The 14329-nt window shown below is 36.6% G+C and overlaps 1 protein-coding gene across 22 annotated transcripts in view; it reads right to left on the minus strand.

Annotated features, from left to right (window-relative positions):
* The window catches only part of ADGRL2 (adhesion G protein-coupled receptor L2), a 391077-nt gene that overhangs the window by 60466 nt on the left and 316282 nt on the right, over positions 1-14329 (minus strand). For all 22 annotated transcript variants that reach the window (XM_072041980.1, XM_072041981.1, XM_027463168.3 and 19 more), the window contains one exon: positions 12350-12563. In XM_072041980.1, the coding sequence (XP_071898081.1) occupies positions 12350-12563 (214 nt within the window). The remainder of the gene's footprint in view (positions 1-12349; positions 12564-14329) is intronic.

Raw genomic sequence — 14329 nt, forward strand, 5'->3', positions numbered from 1 at the left:
GTAACAGCACGGAGGAGAGGACACCAACTTTTGAGCAAAAATGTTTCTAATGCAACCTTGTCTGAGGAAGAAGAAATGGAAATAAAGTCATAATTTATAATCTTGTCAGATTATTTACGTATGTACACCGTGCAAGAAAAATGCAGTATGGGATTAAATGTGTATGTCTTAGCACACAAACTAAGCTAAGCAAATCTGCACTGCTGAAAAGTAATCAGTTCAAAAGACCCAATTAAATGTTTCACCATTTAGGCAAAATAAATAGCTTGAAGCAATGCTTATTTACTAATGAAAACTTTAGTAGTGCAGCATCATAATATCCAAGCAATTTACACAGATTATTCACACTGAGCGAATGTGAGTGCAGCATCACATCTTGTGGGTCAGGTATGTTTTGAATGAGAAACGTAGGGTTGGGTACCAAGGAAGGAGCTTCACTGAGTGGTGTTTACTTCTGAGGCACTGTACTATAGCAGAGCCACAGCAAATCCAAGAGCAAATCCTCAAACACTGTGTCTAACTCCTAGGTGAAACACTGCAACCAACTCGCAGGAGAACAGACTCCCAGGCAGAGATCATAGGATAATAGCAAAAACCCTTTAAAACCCATTCTTGCAGCACTGTAGATCCTTTTTATCCAGGGCTTGGCATTCAGCATATTCATAATGTAGTTGAAAGTTATGTCACTTAAGACAGCTTCTGAGTCTTTATTTAATGAATAGCAACTTGAACAATTACAATTCCGAAAATGCGTAGCTTTATCCTTCACATTGATTTGCACAGATCTTAAATACATTTTAAAAAATCACCTGCTTTAATTACTAAAATAAGGTATTTCAATTGATAGAGGTGATTTGTTACCGAAATTCTTCTGAAATTTGGAAGTCTTAGTACATTTGTGTTTGCAGTTCCACTGAATCTCCAGGCCAGTTCAACGCAAAAAAAGATGGACTCACTGTGGGTTCCATGCATGCAGCACAGCTCCCCTGGCTGCAGAAATGTATATCCAACATAGCTGTAGCTTGGCTTCAACAGGTAACATGTACTAATTATGAAATTTACCACTGAGGTAGCATGAACTCATAAGGTCTTGTGGTTTCCCTCTACAATGGGCAGGAGGAACGATTTCAAAATGGGGTGTGTGTGTAGGGGTGGACCCTAACTGACCTTTAACATATATATTTCCCTTGAATAATGAAAAAATATTACAACCTATATCAATTAGGAGCAATTATTTATAAAAATGTTCACCTCTTGCGGTTTGCATACAGAAAAAACGATTGCATTTTTAACAAGGGAAATGGGATATCACTATGGGATGCCCGATTTAGATTAAATTAGCAAGAAAGTTGTTATCAAACCATATAAAAGATACACCATAATAAGACGTGACCTTGCAGAACCTTGGAGCCAATCGGTGATTTTTTCCCCCTGTAACCCTTCCTAATTATCTCCAAAGTTGCAGACCCTTTTGTGGCAGGTTATTTTTCTGTGAATAGTGAAGGGTTTGGGGCTTTTAAATATTTAATTAGTCTTCTGATATGAGAATTGTTGCATATGCCAACTGCTTCGATTTTCAAACTGTGTTCATCCTAATTATGTTCAGATTTAGATTGGTCATCCCAAACCTCTCACTCTTGTAATTATTTACTCCTTAAAGATCATTCAGCGGAGAAATATTTTTTACCCTTATGACTCTTTCTTTCCACAAATGGCTTTTCTGGTCCGTTAATTACCCACTCAGAGGATTAGAGTTTGTAATAACGCAAGAGATCCTGCATGTAAGATGAGTTTTACAGGGTGAAAAAGAATAAATTGTTTTTTGTAAACTTGCCTTGGGGAATATCCTCTTTTTGGGTTATAATTTTCATCAGCAGAGGCCTTGTGCCACTGCTGCATCTCTACTGATTCCACAGGGCTGGGAAGCGACTTGTTTGTATGGCTCAACAGAATGCAGAGCAAAATGCTGAGCACGAGGCCAAAAGACAACTTGGTTAATTTACAAGATTTATAAAAGTGTAATTTGCTAGCAAGTTGGTACAATCCTTTTCCTCAACATTTTTAATGCAGATTTTATGGCTTTAAAGTTATGTATATTATACTGATAATTATTAACAAAATCTGCTGATTTTTTCCAGAAGTGCTGTCCCTTGGTAGGTGTCTTTAATCAACTCTGTAACAGTGGTGTCATTTTCTAATAAAATGTCTGAGAGTCCTCTCCACAAGTACTTTCTTTTCTTCTGAGAGGAATTCCTGTCACGAAAGCACTGTTATTCATTACCCACAGTGATGGCTGGATCTAATTATCATCTACAAAGCTTGCAGGACTTCTAGGTATAGGACTTCCCCTGCACAAGTATCCTTCTGCTCTAACTTGTGAAGCACAATCCCACAATTTCCAGTTTTAAACCCAATATAGTCTAGGGAGATGCTCTCATTTGCTCACTTTTACATCTCCAAAAATTCTGTGGATTCTGTGTTGTTTTGTTCTGTTTTGTTTTGTTTTCTACACAAGTCAAGCAGATTCACCTCCGTAAGAAACACATTAGAAAATTCACTAGCTTGACTCCTTCAACACACATATAATCTTTAATTGTATCAAAAATATTCCTAATCTAATCCTTTTATCAAACTGTCTACCACTGAAGAAGTCTCATGTGCCTCCACAATTAAAAACCCCATGTTAGCCATACATAATACTGTATTACATTTGATGCAAATCCTTTTCTATTGAAATAAGCACTGGGCTGACAGCAGAAAGTGGCTGATAAGAAAGCAACAAGGCATTGCTGATGGCATTCACGATAACTGAGCACTAACTCATATGTGTTCTGTCTACAGCACATTACCCAAAGTGCTCCTGTTTTAAATGCAACTCCAGGAGGTGTTCTTTTGCTATATCTCAGCCACAAAGGCAGTAAAATTATCTAAGAAAACTAAATATACAAAGTAAATGATGTTTTTCATACCCATCAGTGATGCTGGCACTACAATAATGCACTGAAAGCAGTATCAGTGCTACCACATCCTAGATGAGAAAACACCTACAGCTTCAGAAGTGTAATAGTAGGGCTGAGTTCAATGCTCTTAAGAAATTCAGTTAACATGGAAAGGTTATGGGTTCAGAACTGGTTATTGTTACACTTAAATAACTCAGTCTAAATTCATGTATTAACGGTCATAGGAAAAGGAGCACTAAACCTGAGTTACATTGAAACAGTAATTTTAGAGTGCTAGAAAAATACATGTGTTAAATACATTTTTAAATTGTTCCTTCCTCATATATATACGTGTATATATATATATGAATCACAAGGAGCAAGATACCTGAGAAGCAACAAACAGTAAGGTTAAAGATCACAGTTGCCCAGATTATTACTAAGAAAACATAGATGCCCTTGCACATGCAATGACAAAATACATATCTTGCCATATGAAACATTACACAACCCTGTGTCATTAGGTAGTAAGACTTCTTCCTGTAACATGTTCAAACAATATGAATTTGGTCAGAGCAGCTTGCTCAGTGAAGTTGTTCTGCTACCTAACTTATTTTATAAATGTTACAGAACCTGTTTGCGTGTATGCTCGCGTGCAGGAAGAAATCAAAATTCAAAGACTGAAATAGCTACGGTGTTTTAGTGCAAAGCTGAACAAATATGACTTTCAATAGTGAATTTGTAGTAAAGATTCCTTACAGCCACTGTATTATAGCAGGTTTGACATGGAAAAATTCTATGTGGTAAGAGCCTTTGCTCCCCATTGATGTGTCTATAGCAGGCTAAAAATATACCAAATACTGATTTAGTCTATGTAACACTCTTAAGACTGCATTAACTTCATTGCAGTAACTTGTTTTATAGCCTCAGATCATCATGACCTATAAAATGTTAGGCTGAAGTGCTTTAAATATCTGCTAACACCATGTGCAAGCCTGGGAGTACAAGGCACTGTGCTGTGAAGCGGCAAAGACAGTGCTCTTCAGAGAAAGTAGCACGCACTCTTATGTCACTGATATAAACAGGGTAAGCATGCTAAATAATGTATGAAACAGGCAGCCAATCTTTATATATATAACAGCAAGTCTAGCTGAATTCTTTGTTTGATTTCATTTTACCAGTCCAAAGCCTTTTCAGATTGCTTCTTAAAAGTCTAAAAATTGACTACCATACTAAGTTAAAGAATACACATGCAAACTCATTTTATTTATAGTTTTTATATGAAAGATAATAATTTGTGGCCACAGCATTTTTGCTAATTATTGTTCTGCAATATGTAGAAAATAAAATGGAAAAAGGGAAATTATCTATGTCTTTCAGTAATCATGGCCTATTTATTAAGCAATTAGGTTGCAATTTTCTTATTAGAGTGGGAAAAAAAAAAAAAAAGAAATGCTGTAAAATACTGTTACTGTTTGAATCTTTGATCCTTAAACTTTTCCACTTCAGCAACCTTGTTAATGTTGAAATACCATGAATATGACTGCCTGTTTTTAGGCTATATAGCCTGGGCACATGCATAATCTATGGGATTCAATACAGAAGTGTTTTTTTTCTCCTTGTTGAATTCAACTAAAAAGCTTAATTGAGCCACAAAGGTCAGAAGGTTCTTTTTATTATAAGTAGGCGATTATTCTGTGGCAGAAGGAAATTTCCAGACTATAAGATCTGCTCACTTCTATACTCTGTAGCCACTTTTTAATTTTTAAACCACTGTTACTCTTCCCTTCCTTTCCTCTGAATTAAATAGCTTCTCTGTAATAATTTTTAAATTCTATTTCCTTTGTGTTTCTAATGAACTTTTCACTTTCTTTGCTAGAGCTGGATTTATAATACTAGAAAGTACTCATAATTTACTTACATATATTTAATTCATATTAACCCGTCCTAATTTCCAATCTATACCCTGCTCTGCCCATCTTCACGTACCTTTTGCATGTCAGTTCTGCTTACTAAGTGATAGTCAACGGATTTCCTATAGTGCAATGAACCTTAACAGGCAGCTTTTAATTGCCTCGCATAGGAAACCACATCACTATTAATTCCACAGCAACTGTATAAAATAAAACTATTGCTTCTCAGACTCTAGAGCAATTAGACCTCTCGGCTATTTGGCTAACTCTGCTTCATGATACCCAGTGCAGTTAATTATATTTTTTGATGTTAATAGTCTCTGTCAGTTTCAAGCATAACTCCTCTTTGATGAATATTTAAATTATATTTGAATAAAAAAATAATCTTGGTTACATTTCATATTCAGCAGTCATCACAGCTTAATAAAGGTCTCCTCGGCAAGGGTTGAGATAAATGGCTATACGAACACATGTAGAAAGTTCTAAATCAACTTATCTGATAACGTAGATGTTTTGGCTCAGTGTTATAGAGGATATATTGGGGTGGGAGGAATTAATGGGCTTCAATTATTACAGTATTATTCCATACAGACTATATTTGACACAGTAATATATAAGTAAATCAGAATTTTTTAATACAGAAGTTATGAATGCAACTGTAGCAGGGCTAGACTAGAAATTTCAAAACTATACAGAAGTCATACACATTTCAACTATAAAGTATTGAAGGTTAAGCTACGTTGTCTCTGTCAGCTTCTCACAATCATCAGTAAATTACCAAGAGAGGTGATTACATAGCCAAAATATATAGAATATGACTACTTGTAGGCTAAACAATAGGTATACCTAGTAGAGGCCATTTCAGAAATCTGAAAAAAAGACCAAGAAAATCACAATCTGAAGAATGTATTTTATATGGTACTCAAATGGACAAGAAACAACATATAAACATATAGTTACATTTATTTTAACACATAAACATCAAGGAAAGACTGATGATTATGTATATATGTATATATACCATTAACAGTTACTTCACCTTACCTGACTGCTCAGAACATCAGAACTTGAGGGTTTGTATTTAATCGACTAAGTAATACCACAGTGGAACAACCCCATTAATAATAATAAAATTTAAAATAAAATAAAAAAAAACAACCAAAAAAAAAAAACAACACTATTTTTAATGTGTAAACTAGACCTACTACTTTCATATTAACTATTAATGTCAGTGAAAATGAACAATGCCAGATAAGGTGTCTGGGTGTTCCTCTTTTTTTCTGTAATAAAGCCAAGGACTATGGTATGCGTCATGAATATTCTAGGCTCTGTGATTATGCCTAGTTTATGAAAATATTCTACATGTATTAATGTTTTTTGTCTGTATGAGTCATAACTAAGTCTTGAGATTAACACACAAGAAAACAAAACAAAACTAAACAAAAATCAATCAGACCGCAGCCTGTTATCATGAAAAGTGCCATTTAAAAATACAGAGCATTTTACACTTCTGCTACAGCAAAATACCGATGGCGGTACCTGCTGTACTAAGACCTATGTCTGATTCAGATAAGTAAAAGCCTTCATTTTTAAAGGATGCTTAAAAGAGACATCTAATTTTGATAATTTTCTACGGTAACTGTTTTGTGAGGCAGCTGTCAGCAAGTTGAAGCAGAAACCACTGGCATGCCAAAGCAAAAGGACCTCACAAATGAGATCTGCACCAACACCACAGCCACTCTGCTGCACATGAATTCCGAGAATCTCCCTGTCTGCATCAGCATGTGATATCTTATGATCAATGCTGGTGTTTCTCTGACACGAAAAGGACAGAAATGCAAGCTCTTAATGACCAGAAAGTAGCAAAAGGCAAGGTATACCTCTTGTTCCGAGACACTTTTCACAACATGGTATCTTTAGCAAAGGGAGGCAATCTTCGTCCACAGAAGGAAAAGCAAGGAAAAAAGCACGAATAGCAGCAGGGGTCAGCAGAGCCTTGTCTGAGCCTGGCAGACCCCCAGGGAAATGCATACCATTACCACAATCACAGCCAGTTTTGAAGGGCAGAGGATCAAATCCTGCCCAGGAAAACTCTTTTAAGTCATGCTAAGAAATGCAAATTGGAGGCGTGGTATAGTTTTAACGCACAATCAACCTGGACCTGCGTGAGGCAGCTCATTTTGAGGCACTAAAATGCTTCTTTATGGAAGTCTCGCAAAGGCTCGAATTCAGTTCTGCAGTAACCCCACAGCTTGTTTTGCCTTCTAGTAGAGAAGATGCGCTGTTAGGTCTGGCGTTTTGGCAAGGCTGCTTCACTCTGAGGAGTGAGATTAATCAGCTATAGCAGTTACCTACTGTCCATCCCAGCCTGGAGTCTAGTGGCAGATTTTCTGTATTCACTCACTTTAGGGAACAGATCAAACTTGTTTTCACTTGAAAGGAAACTAATACAGTATGACGACGCTCCCACTGCAGACCTGACAAGCAGGAAAAAGATGAACACTCAAAAGATGCGTCGTCTTTCGAGCAGAACTTCTGATTTCTTCCAAAAATGTCTTGCTCTCATTTGTATACAGGATTTTTTTAAATGGTGTCTTTGTTGGACATGTGAATAGATGGAAAAGAATGAACATCTCCGTTCTCCCACCCCCACCCTGGGAGGGATTAAGGCAAAAATAATGCCTCAGGAAAAGAAGTGGATAGGGCCCTTCCTTGATGTCTCTCTGGATCACCCTGTGGGGCAGGAGGCACACCACTTATATTCTGAAGACCCTGCACTTGAGCGCAGCTGTCCCACCAGACAGATGATGGACATAACAGGTTACCATATTACCATGTGAGAAAAGTTCACGGTAACAAGAATGCAAGCATGAACTCCTTGCTGCTGTCATGATGGACATGGTAATTGAAGGCACATGTGTTGCACGGTCTATAGATAGGACAGGATACGTGCAACAGACGAAATGCTGACTGCTGGAAAAGATTTATGCCTCTTTTAATCCTTTTACCTTCTGCAGCGATGTTGTAAAATGGTATTTCAAATAGTTTATTCCCCAAGTTCATCTATTACACCTAACAGATTTTCTATTTATGCTTACCTATTATAATGAGGTTTGCTTTCCCTGTGCATAGTTAAAAAGGTAAATGATACTGATTAAATATGGAACTATAATATATAAAATATTGTAGTATGAATTGTGGATGAAAATAAAATTTCAAGGCCATCTCCTAGTGCAGGGTGGATATAACCACCTTTCTGTTGCAGAACAAAAATAATCTGAATACACTAACTGCGAGACTGTATTTTCTAATGAATTTTTAAAGATTTGGGAATTATTCTTCTTTTCAATGATCGCAACTATGCTCCCTGTGTCATAACACAGATCAGAAATTCCTCTTTAAAAAAATCAAGGTATTTTAGCCATTATTGGGAGGGATCAATATTTTCTTTCTAAAGTTAGCATTAATTTGGCTGTCAACATTAATTGCTTGAACTTAATATGTATTATTCCATAGCTTCAGGGTTAATAGCTCATATTTTTTCTAAATACAAAACAGATTTTTTCTACAAGCTCAACAAATAGCTATAATGGCAATTTACTCAAAAAATAAGGTGTATAGATTGGAATGGATCTGAAAAAAAAAATTATTTATCTGTCAGATTACCCAAGTATTTATATAAACGCATAGGCAAAAAACATCATCTAATTGCATCTTTAAAATAAACAGGAACATTTCCAAACCCAAAATTTTAGGATTAAGAAGAGTGAATCTTACTAAAAAAAAAAAAAAAAAAAAAAAGCAGCTTATTTTTAATTCAGAGAGAAAGGTCCCAGAATGCAAAAAAAGCTTCTTTGCACCTTAGTGTTACATTATAAAGTTGCACACACAATGTGCCTGAGTATTTGAAATGTATTTTGAGTGTGTCCTTACATGTATTTTTAGGGATCTGTTGTTATTTTAAGCTAACAGAACAGAAATCCAAACAGTATGTGGTACCTATGAAATCCTCAGTGCTTGTCCTAACAGCAAACTGTGGCCTAGCTGCAGCTGGATCCTGAAGAGCGGGGCTTTGAAGTTGAGGTTGGAGGCCAAAAGTCCTCCTTAAACGCCCAGGTGGTTTGAAAATAACCCCAGCAATCCACCTGCAATCTATTTACAATGGAAGCTGTTATAAGCAAATTTTATCATGTTAATTTTCAAATCTCCGCTGTGTCTATAAAGAGCAGTATTAGTCAGCCTTATCAACTTCAAAGTCTCATGACAGTTTCTGGCTGCAGTCACACGAACACACGTTACCCGCAAGAAGCTGCAGCAATTTCCTCGGGCTGCTTTGCATCCTGAGCTTCCCTGTTTGTGTAATTCCTATTTCAAATGAAAAGGAAGCAAGAGAAATGTCCCTTGTAAAGGACAAGAGAGAACCAAGGAGTTTAAATCACCAAATATTTTAGAAATAAGCTTATTTCTACAGGCAGCCTGGTAACATCTCTCAGACATGACTGCATGCAGACGCTGGGGTTAATTATCAGAAAAGTGTGGATGAGGAGAGCGATTTTCTGAAGGTCTAGCCCCTTTCTTCAAAGCTTCCATTTTAACTGTGCATCTCTGAAGTTTACATGGAATCTAAATGCACGTGGAGGACTTTATTCTAGAATAATTGGGATGTAATTTCAAGGAGGAACTAAAAATTTAATAATGACTTTACAAAGGTAAAAAAGCAAAGCAGTTAAGTCATTAGTGTTCTAGTCGGGTTTCCTAGGAAAACACTACGTTAAAAATCTGAGCACTGTACAAAACAAAGAAAAGGAGAAAAGATTATGTTTGTTCTAATAAAGAGGAGCTGATGCAACACAAAATTTGTCACCATCTCCAAACCTCTCAAAGGGGAGCAGGGCATGTGATCACACGGCTCTGTGTTAAACCGGAAAGCTCATCTTATTTTTCAATCTTCAGATTTCACAGTATTGATCTCATTACGCTAGTGTTTTCCCACTGTAGCTACAATAAATTTAGTTGCTGTATGAAGGCTGTGGAGTAATGTTGCAAATGAATGATGAATGTTTAATAATTGTCATGGAACTGCATTTAACTACAGGTCTAAAATGGACTCAAGTGGTCAAAAGCAGTGGCAAAGACACTTCTGGCTGAAGTGATAAAAACATTTAATTAACCCTTAAAAGTAAACACTGCAAGATGTTTAACAGCAATGTCAAAACTATTGCTGCTTATTTCTAAAGGTATAGAAGTTTTCCTTGTGATCAAATGTTCTAACAGATTAATTATTTTTTCTTGACAATGACAAAAAATAAAACCAATGAGTCTGACAGTCCTTCAGGTGAGCTATTTTCTATGCAATTGCTGCCATCAAAATACAGCTGATGTGATACTTTTAGATACCAGATCAAGGACATGCACCGAGTTCTAAACATTTTGCCGTAGACAACAAAAAATTACAATCACCAGTGCAGTTATGAATACATGAGATACAAGAACTTTTAATATTTTATGAGAAATTTGCAGTATTGTTCCATGCTGGTAATAGAACAAATTGACTAACTTTCAAAAAAGATTTAACAAAGCAGAGGAGACATTTTCCTACTCACTGATGGTTTCTGAGAAAGAAAACTACAAAACCAAACTTCCAAATTACTATAAATGCTAGACAAAAATAGAAAGTAGCATATCAAATGATCTTTGCCACTTATTCAGAAAATAAAACAGAATGACAATGATAAATTGTCTCTGAGCACAGATATGTTGAATCAATGTTTTATATATGATTGTCACGTCTTCATTTTGGATTGTTGAAAACAGGGTAAGACTGGAAGATCGGGGAAGTTCAAAAATACTTTCTGCTACCATAAACTTATAGTTGATTAATTGAAATGGGAAGATTCAAATTTCAGCTTTCCAGGAACAGTTTGATATCACTTTAAGCAAGATTGTGCCACTATATTTGTCTCTGACTACCTTAATCTGTGTATTTACAGTAAACATAAGGAGGACTTTGATCAAAACACAACATGCATTTTACACAACAAGGAAGTCTACAGAGAGGCACTACATTTACAAAAGCAATTGAAGGTGGTTTCAAAGGGAGTTGACAGATTACAGGATGATGACACTGCTGCTGCAGTCTCAATGGAAATCTGGCTTGATCTAATTAACAACAATGAACTAGAACCACAAAATAATAATTCAAACATGATTTAAAGAAGTTATATCACCTTTTTACTACCTTAGCAATGGAGCCTTTCCCTTACTGATCACAGAACAAGTCATAGGTTGAACACAGAACAAAAATAAAAGGCTTGATATCTTTAATTTTCCCCTACCATTTGAAATTGAAACTTGATACTGAGCCCAAATATTTGACTACAGAAATCGAGAATGTCCAAGTGTTCACATGAATGTGATAAAAAATTGCAACAGTAATGACAACTAGAGTGAAATGTTAGTCTAAAAGGAAGATTACTTTTAAGACATGACTATGTGTTACTGACTTCTATGTTCAAACAAAATATAGTAGCATGCAAGATGACTTTCATGTTTGATTTGCTGTATCTGTGTACATGCACTGCAGAATTACCAGGTTATTCTTGTTGCCCCTTTTTTTGGATTCCTCATCCTAAGAAAAATGCACTGGGAGAAAAAATTCCCAGCAGTCCTGAACTTTTCAACTCACTACTTTTCCTGAACTTATGCAGGGCAAATGAGGAAAATTTTCAGTTTTTTTGAGCTTTACAGAAAAAAAATAAAAATGCAAAACACTTTTTATCTAGCCTTAGAACACCCTTGTAGTTAAAGCTACTAAAAATGCCAGTGACTGATTTGTGCTGACATTTCCACAACTGTCAGTACTAGAGGACTGATGCTCATATTCAGCTTAGATGCTCAAGAATTTCTATGAATATTAGTTCTGATTAAAGTTTTGTACTACAAACACATTTATCAGCTCTTCCTCCATCTTCTGTGACTGACAGTCACTGTCACTAGGACCTAACGTAGCATGTGCCTGTATGGTTATATGCGTATATACACACATGAATAATGACGTGTAATCATCCTGGCATTTAATCATCCTGGCATTTTACGTTTTAAGCATTTTGAAGGTGGGAAGAACAGCAATTTAAATTCATTCAAAAGAAACGTGTAAGTTTGCCAAGGAATGTAGAAGCTACAGCCATTTAGAAAAATTTAAGTGCTGTTTGGCCATGTAAAAGATAGAAATATAAGGAACCTCCAAATAAATTAATTGTTCCATTCCCCTTGCAGTTATCTTCCCACTTTTTCCTTTTGCACAAAGAATTGTAATAAAACCTCTCTAATTTTAACTGGTGATTTTTATTTCCTTCTAACATTACTACATAGACATAAAACTACCTCAGCATCAAACTGTCAAGTGCAACACAGCATTTTCTACAGTATATAGCTCTTACTGTTTTAGTCCAGACATTTTTTCCTCTTTGATTCTCGAAGTGACATATATATTTTTACCTTTGTGTCATAATTTTGTAGGCATCTGGAAGGAAGCATTCTGTGTTCTCCATCTGGAAAGGGTCAGCATCACAAATTTTGTCATCTGTCCGTCCATAGTTAGCACTTTCTATCATAATAACATCACTTCCTGGACACCGGAGGTCAATGGAGTAGCCTTCACAGGAGAGCTCTCTCCTAACCAAACCAAATGGTAGTGCTGCACGGCTGAAACCTAAAAAAGATAAGAAAAAAAAAAAACTAGGATTGAGCCTGAAGGATATATTGCATTGGACTATTTTTCTTTTTTTTTCTGTCACATAGGCAATAACTCTCAATAGCATCCTAAAGGAAGTGCACTTTTAAACAGTCTGACCCAGTACCATGTTAAGTGAAGCATCTTTCATGAAACTATCACTTCCTGACATCACTGCTGCTGTGTCCTTACAGGGCAGCATGTCTGCACAGTTACATTGCACATTTCCTGTTCCCACCTCTCTTCTCTCTGCTTCTTTCTCCCCACTTTGGGCACAGACAGGTCATGGTGGAAAGTGGGTAGTGGCAGAGCAGGCTGGAGTTGCACATTCAGGAGTAATTTAAAAACAAAACAAACAAAAAACACCAAAGGAGCAAAGCCATAGCTTCAAGTTAATTTATTTCTACCTCCCTTTCTCCAGAAAGAGTTCATTTTCTTTTGCTCGGACACTTTATGTCCCCAACATGGACATGTCTGTGCCACTAGATCTAATATATGTGCTGATACATCACCTAGCTAAACTCCCATTCTCCTCGCTGTGCCTTTTACAGAAATTAAACCACAAGCAGGAGCTAGAAGGTTTTGAACAAATACATAAATGACCAGTACAGCAAACTGCACATGTGTACTGTATAAAATCTTCCTGTCCCTCCCAAAAATGACATATATGTTTTAGGGAATTCTCATTTTTAATATTTTTTTCTTCATGAGAGAATTCCAGAAAATAGGTAAACTACCTAATGAAGCCACACCAAATGCCTTAGAAACAGAACAATGGTCCAGATACTCATCCAGATGTATAGTCTTTTACAGACATTTCTTTATGCACAATATATAAGTCAAAAAACTGTACCCTTCCTTGTACATAGATACTAGTATATTATTAAACAAAATATTTTTGTTTCTTACAAAATGGGGGCACTACTGTGTTTTGGAGGATGAGCTGAGTAACATGATAAACACTTGTATCTTGAAGATAGTAAATCTCCTGTAAATTTTCAGCGGAACCACAGATATTTCCTTTTTTTTAAAAAAAAAAAAAAAAAAGTCATAGTAATGGAGTAGCACAAGGCCATTAATATTTCAGTGCAGGCTGTTAGAGACAAGTTATGATGGCAAAGAGAAACAGCTAGTAAGTATGGAAAGTTGCTTCTCTGGTGTTTTCAAGGCAAAAAAAAAAATCTCTTTTTTTTTTTTTTTTAAGTATGATACATTAGAAGAGGAAAGGAAGCAAGGATCTAAAAAGATCAAGAATAACTTGAGATAACCCCTTGACAGCAAATTTTCATGTGAACCCGAGGCTGTCACTTTTTCTGCTGAATTAATGATCTGTGGATTCAAAGTCCTACTGTATGAAGATGATGATGATCTGCTAGGACTGCAAGGAAGAGCTGCTGGGAACAACTGCACCAGTGTCAGGATGTGGCTCCCCGGCAGCCAGAGCCCATCATCCCGTCCACCCGGCTCCCCTTCTGCACTAGCCCCAGGTTTTACTCCCCCCATGCCGAGGACTAATGCTTGGGCCACCATGACCCCTGGCTCCCTCCACATCAGGAGATGTGCTCCCAGAGGAGCAGCTCCGTGGCCTGCTCGCTGAACAGGATCTTGCCCTGGCACAAGGGAAGGGCAGGCCACGGCGCAGCAGCTGCGTCTGCCTCTGCTTTAAATTTTACGGAATCTCATCTGACATGAAATGGGTGTTGCTGCGCTGCCAGTGTTTTAGTATTTGTTAATAAGAGAAGAGG

The sequence above is a fragment of the Anas platyrhynchos genome, chromosome 8 (assembly GCF_047663525.1).
Source record: "Anas platyrhynchos isolate ZD024472 breed Pekin duck chromosome 8, IASCAAS_PekinDuck_T2T, whole genome shotgun sequence".
NCBI lineage: Eukaryota > Metazoa > Chordata > Aves > Anseriformes > Anatidae > Anas > Anas platyrhynchos.